The sequence below is a fragment of the Oncorhynchus mykiss genome, chromosome 27 (assembly GCF_057628025.1).
Source record: "Oncorhynchus mykiss isolate SJ-2025 chromosome 27, ASM5762802v1, whole genome shotgun sequence".
Taxonomy (NCBI): Eukaryota; Metazoa; Chordata; class Actinopteri; order Salmoniformes; family Salmonidae; genus Oncorhynchus; species Oncorhynchus mykiss.
This window is the reverse complement of record NC_143048.1, coordinates 45,206,717-45,215,173: the sequence shown is the minus strand read 5'-3', so window position 1 is coordinate 45,215,173 and position 8,457 is coordinate 45,206,717. Positions and strand designations below refer to the sequence as shown.

At 44.1% G+C, this 8,457-nt stretch overlaps 1 protein-coding gene across 5 annotated transcripts in view; it reads right to left on the bottom strand.

The window, feature by feature from the left end:
• Window positions 1–3,972: 3,972 nt before the first annotated feature.
• LOC110508084 (rho guanine nucleotide exchange factor TIAM1) overlaps window positions 3,973–8,457 on the bottom strand; it is a 217,684-nt gene continuing 213,199 nt past the window's right edge. For 4 of the 5 annotated variants that reach the window (XM_090224100.1, XM_090224103.1, XM_090224101.1 and 1 more), the window contains 4 exons: window positions 7,933–8,020; window positions 7,463–7,635; window positions 5,617–6,116; window positions 3,973–5,212 (listed from right to left, as the gene is read on the bottom strand). In XM_090224100.1, coding sequence (XP_090080226.1) covers window positions 5,075–5,212; window positions 5,617–6,116; window positions 7,463–7,635; window positions 7,933–8,020 — 899 coding nt within the window. In that variant the 3' untranslated portion in view covers window positions 3,973–5,074. Of the gene's footprint in view, window positions 5,213–5,496; window positions 6,117–7,462; window positions 7,636–7,932; window positions 8,021–8,457 lie in introns of those variants that run through there. The other variant, XM_090224104.1, reaches the window with a different exon arrangement.

The following is an 8,457-nucleotide window of genomic DNA, read 5'->3' as shown; positions in this document are numbered from 1 at the left end:
TTAAAGTACACATACAGGGCTCTGATTCAAAAGTTGTGCACTATATAGACTCAGAGAATAGGGTACCATTAGGGATGGAACCTTGTCTTCACAAGGACACAGATATGGGAGGGGAGGATATGGGATAGGTTGGGTTAATGACGTGTTATTGTCCTAGGAAAAGACCTGTATATATCTCCAGCCAGACAGCCCTGTTGTGTCCTGTTAGTGGTTACAGACCAGAGAAGACTGACAGGGAGGAATGGGATCAGGGAGGAATGGGATCAGGGAGGAATGGGTTCAGGGAGGAATGGGTTCAGGGAGGAATGGGATCAGGGAGGAATGGGATCAGGGAGGATTGGGATCAGGGAGGAATGGGATCAGGGAGGAATGGGTTCAGGGAGGAATGGGTTCAGGGAGGATTGGGATCAGGGAGGAATGGGATCAGGGAGGACTGGGATCAGGGAGGAATGGGATCAGGGAGGATTGGGATCAGGGAGGATTGGGATCAGGGAGGATTGGGATCAGGGAGGAATGGGATCAGGGAGGATTGGGATCAGGGAGGATTGGGATCAGGGAGGATTGGGATCAGGGAGGAATGGGATCAGGGAGGAATGGGATCAGAGAGGAATGGGATCAGGGGGGAATGGGATCAGGGAGGAATGGGATCAGGGGGGAATGGGATCAGGGAGGAATGGGATCAGGGAGGAATGGGATCAGGGAGGAATGGGATCAGGGAGGAATGGGATCAGGGAGGAATGGGATCAGGGAGGAATGGGATCAGGGAGGATTGGGATCAGGGAGGATTGGGATCAGGGAGGGATGGGATCAGGGAGGAATGGGATCAGGGAGGACTGGGATCAGGGAGGACTGGGATCAGGGAGGAATGGGATCAGGGAGGTTTGGGATCAGGGAGGAATGGGATCAGGGAGGATTGGGATCAGGGAGGAATGGGATCAGGGAGGAATGGGATCAGGGAGGAATGGGATCAGGGAGGAATGGGATCAGGGAGGAATGGGATCAGGGAGGACTGGGATCAGGGAGGACTGGGATCAGGGAGGAATGGGATCAGGGAGGAATGGGATCAGGGAGGAATGGGATCAGGGAGGAATGGGATCAGGGAGGAATGGGATCAGGGAGGAATGGGATCAGGGAGGACTGGGATCAGGGAGGAATGGGATCAGGGAGGAATGGGATCAGGGAGGAATGGGATCAGGGAGGAATGGGATCAGGGAGGAATGGGATCAGGGAGGAATGGGATCAGGGAGGAATGGGATCAGGGAGGACTGGGATCAGGGAGGAATGGGATCAGGGAGGTTTGGGATCAGGGAGGAATGGGATCAGGGAGGACTGGGATCAGGGAGGGAAACCACGGCTGCTCTTTGTTTTCATGACAAGGGCCAAGCAAATACACTGCTCTATACCTCCCTGTTCTCCTCCCATCCTCCCCCTGTCTCTCCCTTCCTCCCCCTGTCTCTCCCTTCCTCCCCTCTGTCTCTCCCTTCCTCCCCTCTGTCTCTCCCTTCCTCCCCTCTGTCTCTCCCTTCCGTCTCTCCCTTCCTCCCCTGTCTTGTTTTTTTGTGTGGTTTTTTTTTCAATTTATTTTTTTAAGTTTTCTTGCTTTTCAATCAACCAACAAAACACATTCACAGATGTGACAGGCTTAAAAAAATTAATTAAAAAAAATAATAATAGTAAATCATTAAAAAATACAATTAAAATAAAATAAAAAATAATAAAAGTTTTTTGTTTTGGTGTATGTACAGTGCCTTGCGAAAGTATTCGGCCCCCTTGAACTTTGCCACATTTCAGGCTTCAAACATAAAGATATAAAACGGTATTTTTTTGTGAAGAATCAACAACAAGTGGGACACAATCATGAAGTGGAACGACATTTATTGGATATTTCAAACTTTTTCAACAAATCAAAAACGGAAAAATTGGGCGTGCAAAATTATTCAGCCCCTTTACTTTCAGTGCAGCAAACTCTCTCCAGAAGTTCAGTGAGGATCTCTGAATGATCCAATGTTGACCTAAATGACTAATGATGATAAATACAATCCACCTGTGTGTAATCAAGTCTCCGTATAAATGCACCTGCACTGTGATAGTCTCAGAGGTCCGTTAAAAGCGCGGAGAGCATCAAGAAGAACAAGGAACACACCAGGCAGGTCCGAGATACTGTTGTGAAGAAGTTTAAAGCCGGATTTGGATACAAAAAGATTTCCCAAGCTTTAAGCATCCCAAGGAGCACTGTGCAAGCGTATTACCTAGTGAATGACCTGCAGAGAGCTGGGACCAAAGTAACAAAGCCTACCATCAGTAATACACTACGCCGCCAGGGAATCAAATCCTGCAGTGCCAGACGAGTTTCCCTGCTTAAGCCAGAACATGTCCAGGCCAGTCTGAAGTTTGCTAGAGAGCATTTAGATGATCCAGAAGAAGATTGGGAGAATGTCATATGGTCAGATGAAACCAAAATAGAACTTTTTGGTAAAAACTCAACTCGTCGTGTTTGGAGGACAAAGAATGCTGAGTTGCATCCAAAGAACACCATACCTACTGTAAAGCATGGGGGTGGAAACATCATGCTTTGGGGCTGTTTTTCTGCAAAGGGACCAGGACGACTGATTCGTGTAAAGGAAAGAATGGGGCCATGTATCGTGAGATTTTGAGGGAAAACCTCCTTCCATCAGCAAGGGCATTGAAGATGAAACGTGGCTGGGTCTTTCAGCATGACAATGATCCCAAACACACCGCCCGGGCAACGAAGGAGTGGCTTCGTAAGAAGCATTTCAAGGTCCTGGAGTGGCCTAGCCAGTCTCCAGATCTCAACCCCATAGGAAATCTTTGGAGGGAGTTGAAAGTCTGTGTTGCCCAGCAACAGCCCCAAAACATCACTGCTCTAGAAGAGATCTGCATGGAGGAATGGGCCAAAATACCAGCAACAGTGTGTGAAAACCTTGTGAAGACCTACAGAAAACATTTGACCTCTGTCATTGCCAACAAAGGGTATATAACAAAGTATTGAGATAAACTTTTGTTATTGACCAAATACTTATTTTCCACCATAATTTGCAAATAAATTCATTAAAAATCCTACAATGTGATTTTCTGGATTTTTTTTCTCATTTTGTCTGTCATAGTTGAAGTGTACCCTATGATGAAAATTACAGGCCTCTCTCATCTTTTTCAGTGGGAGAACTTGCACAATTGGTGGCTGACTAAATACATTTTTGCCCCACTGTATATAACACTTGCAGCAGCACTATCAAGGTTCTTATCAGCTATTTTTAGCCTTCGCTGAGACGACGAGCCAATAATTCGTTTTTAGGTTTTACAACAGCACCTTACACAACATGTATCTCATCTGCACATTTCCCTAGTCACCCCGTTCACTCTGTCCAATTTGAGATATAGTTGAATAGTGGAGACCAGAGTCTGTCAAACTTGGGCTGTCTCTTGTGGAGGTCATAAGTGAGCTTTTCAAGAGGGAGAAAGTCAACAATCTGGTCAATCCACATTTTAAATGTAGGAGAGGTATTAGAGGCCCACAATAGAAGAATACATTTCTTAGCAAAGTATGTAATAGTCATAAGCAAATTTTCTCTGTCAGGATCAAGAACAAAGTCCTGCTGGGCATTAAGAAGATAGATACACGGGGTCATATCAAACTGTACATCTAGTATTTTCTGTGCAGCAGTATGTATCTCTACAGCTCCAAAATACATGCATATAGGTTCCACTTTCAGAGGTACATCTTTTACAGTTAGGAGACATATCTGTTTCTCACCTGCTGTTCTGAAACAGTGTGATCTTCTCTCTCTTTCCGGATCCCCTCGAGGAAGAACCCCCCAAGACATGTCTGGGCATATTGTGCAGAAATGTCGCTTTGTCTCTTGACAAAACGGTTCTCTACAACCTTTCACAGTCGTATAGATACCACTAGAGGCTGAGGTTGAACCAAACCATGACAGAAGAACAACCGTGCAGTGCTGTAAATGATAAGTAGGAAACCAATTTATTTGATATGATATCAACACATTGTACTATTTACATACAGAGTAATACAAATGTAGTCTTAGTAGCACACTGGGTTGTTTCACAAGTAATTATTAGTAATATTATAGGATTTCTTTTCAACATTTTACACTAGTTTAGACATCTTCACCATCTTGATTGCATCCAGCAAGTTTTATATGTATTTGAGAAGGTAATTTTTTGTTGTTGTTTTGTTGTGGTGGCAAAAAAATATAATCAACACCAATTAAAAAAACAACAACATGGTTTTGAAAATGCATTATTGGCTGGTGTGAAACAACAAGATTTAAAAAAAAAAAAAAAAACTCTTAACAGTTAAAATACTTGTAATGTAATGAATGTATGTCCACAACAAAGAACGTGCACTAACAGTGTCAGTAATAATAAAAGGTGACAGGGTGTAGTAATCAGAATGGGTGTCATGAAGACCAATAAAATGACCGGAAAGTTAAAAAAAAATATTTAAAAAATGAAGAAAAAGAAGAAAAACAATAATAAAAAAATAATGACAATTCAAGTAAAACAGGATTTTATAAAATAAAAAAAAAATTAAAAAAAGATAATTGAAATCCCTTAACTTCAGTGAAGAGTGAAGATGAGGTCAATAAAACGAACATCTGTTATTCTATGTCATCACAGAACGAAAAAAAATCATGTTTTAATAACACACACACAATAAAAAAAATAGGAGAGCCTGGTTTCGAGTTGCAAAACAGGAAGTCAAAATGATATACACAACAACGGAAGTCAATTGAGAAACTGAGTAGATAAAATACTGTGAAAACAGGCGACTTTAAAGACTTGACGAGGCTGTCCTCTACCACCGAGTATTATGTTGATAATATACAACTCTTTACTATGAGACAAAGTCTCTCTGTCTCTCAGACAAGGCGTCGTGTGTTCACAACAAATACCCACGTGGCAACAATAAGCAGGAACCTATAGTAACCCCAGGAATCTACCCCTATGTGCAAACCATGCCAATCGACAGCATTGATCAGGGTCCATGATTGTACCATTAGACAGTCAGTGTCAATCTCTTACAGCCTGGCCTCTACGTCACCAGGATTGGAAGAGCCCTCCATGTCTCTATATCATTGGTTGATTGGATAAGACCGCTCTCCTCTCCTTGTATTCCAGTATTGCTCCCATTGGAGGGCTTCAGTTCGAAGTTCACCAGTCTATCTGTACACTACAAAAAAAAACAACAACACAATTGAACCACATTGGCAAGGAGGAGAACTCTCACAGTAGACGTACCATACATGTCTATACACATGCATTATGGTTGGATGGGGATTGATTGACTTGAGTTCACTGGATCGTCTCTTGTCTTGAAGCCCATGAACTGTGTCCCAAAAATGTACCCTATTCCCTATATAGTGCACTACTTTTTAATTTTTTTTTTACCAGGGGCCTATGGGATACCCTGTAGGATCTGATTAAAAGAAGTGTAAAGCTCTCTGTCTGAGGCACACTGTCTGTAGAGTTCTCTCTCCTCTTCTAGTCTAGCTCTGATGAGTCCGAGGGACAGTCCTCCCTGCGTACCCAGATGTCCTCAGCCTCCCCCCTAGACCCCTGGTCATCCACGCTCACCCCAACCAGAGCACACTGCTTCCCCGGGTGGGAGAGCCTCATCCCTGGGGTAGTGGTCCCTGTGCCTCCCTGGGGCTGGAGGTGTTTAGGGCCCACCTCTTTGCATTCTTCTCCCATGGACAGGGCCCCTACGGGCCCTTCTAGGTCTGTGGTGGATAGAGGTTCAGTGGAGGGTCCTCCAACAGACTGGCAGAAATCGTCATCGTCACTAAGGATGTCTGTCTCTTTAACGTCTCCTCCTCCTTTCACCTGCGCCTCCTGCTGCTCCTCCTCATAGCGCTCCAGGTCAAACTGCTCCTCCACCCAGCGGTCCGTATCCCCTGCCTGCACCTCCCCCCGGCCCTGTCCTTCCTTTTGTCCCTGTCCCTCAGGCTCTTCAGGGGACAGTGGAGACAGAGGGGACTCCTGGTCCGGCTCGCCGTCGAAGACGATGTCTGTGTCGATGGTGAAACGGTTCCTCACCAGTTTCCTCCGACCCAGGGTCCTCGCCGGGTCTGACACTGCAGAGGGAAGACGGACACATATCATGGTTTCACTGGGATGAATTGATTATATAACCTTTATTTAACCAGGTAGGCCAGTTGAGAACAAGTTCTCATTTACAACTGCGACCTGGACCAAGATAAAGCAAAGCAGTGCGACAAAAACAACAACACAGAGTTACACATAAACAAAACGTACAGTCAATAACACAATAGACAAATATATGTACAGTGTGTGCAAATGTAGAAGAGTAGGGAGGTAAAGCAATACATAGGCCATAGAGGCAAAATAATTACAATGTAGCATTAATACTGGAGTGAATAAATGTGCAGATGATGATGTGCAAGTAGAGATACTGGGGTGCAAACGAGCAAGAGGGTAAGTAATAATAATGGGGATGAAGTAGATGAGGTAAGATGAGGTAGACGAGGTAAGATGAGGTAAGATGAGGTAAGATGAGGTAAGATGAGGTAAGATGAGGTAAGATGAGGTAGATGAGGTAGATGAGGTAAGATGAAGTATATGAGGTAAGATGAGGTAAGATGAGGTATATGAGGTAAGATGAAGTAGATGAGGTAGATGAGGTAAGATGAGGTAGATGAGGTAAGATGAAGTATATGAGGTAAGATGAGGTAGATGAGGTAAGATGAAGTATATGAGGTAAGATGAGATAAGATGAGGTATATGAGGTAAGATGAAGTAGATGAGGTAAGATGAGGTAGATGAGGTAAGATGAAGTAGATGAGGTAAGATGAAGTAGATGAGGTAAGATGAAGTAGATGAGGTAAGATGAGGTAGATGAGGTAAGATGAGGTAGATGAGGTAAGATGAGGTAGATGAAGTAGATGAAGTAGATGAGGTAAGATGAAGTAGATGAGGTAAGATGAGGTAGATGAGGTAAGATGAAGTATATGAGGTAAGATGAGGTAGATGAGGTAAGATGAGGTAAGATGAGGTAGATGAGGTAAGATGAAGTAGATGAGGTAAGATGAAGTAGATGAGGTAAGATGAGGTAGATGAAGTAGATGAGGTAAGATGAGGTAGATGAGGTAAGATGAGGTAAGATGAGGTAAGATGAAGTAGATGAGGTAAGATGAGGTAGATGAAGTAGATTAGGTACGATGAGGTAGATGAGGTAAGATGAGGTAGATGAGGTAAGATGAGGTAGACGAGGTAAGACGATATAAGATGAGGTAGATGAGGTAGATGAAGAAGATGAGGTAGATGAGGTAGACGAGGTATAATATGAACACAGCATAAAGCTAGACGTTAGCTTGATGATTAAAGCAGTTAGCCACACCCCCATCCTCCATCCCATCCCATCCTCCATCCCATTCTCGACAGCTCTCTCCACAGCACCTACCTGCTCTGTTCATGGCAGGTCTGGCTCCCTTCAGGGCACAGAGGCGTTTGCCTCCGAAGGGGACATACTGCTGGTTGGGGGGTAGAGACTCTGTCTTCATCAGCTGACGTCGTTGTTTATCTCTCAGGATGGAGTGGACTGTCTTCAAGAAGTCCTTCTTACTGTCCACAGAACTGGACGAGACAGAAATGGATTTAATTGGTTGGATAATTAAGACATTCTCAGATGGTTGAGAGATATATAGGTCAACATCCACAGCATTAATCAACATCAAGGAGCTTCCACTCTTACGGCGCTTTGGGAATCAATTAATTCATTAAATATGAAAACAATTAAAGTATTTAAAATGGAAAACTATTAAGAGCTATTGATGGTGGTTCTAAAATAAATCAGTGACTTACTGTCATTGTTGTCCTCAGTCAGGACTGACAGACATGCCATCAGTTGATCAATAAGATTAGGAGGCTCACCTGCAGCACAGGTGGAATATCCTCTCCGGCCGTCCTTCTGACTCGGACTTGACGTGGACGATCTCACATACGGCAGAGGCCTCCCCTTCTGCACGGAACACACACACACACACACACACAGACACACGCACGCACACACACACACACACACACACACACAGGCCCACACACACACACAGGCCCACACACACACACACAGGCCCACACACACACACACAGGCCCACACACACACACACACACACAGGCCCACACACACACACACACACACACACACAGGCCCACACACACACACACACACACACACACAGTTATAACCTCACATACAGAACAGCTCATCTGTAGTAATTTATTATCTTCATCTCACTCAATCATATGTCTATTCAGACAGAGAAGGACATTACAATCATATGTCTATTCATACAGAGAAGGACATTACAATCATGTGTCTATTCAGACAGAGAAGGATATTACAATCATGTGTCTATTCAGACAGAGAAGGACATCACTAACTCAATACAGGAATG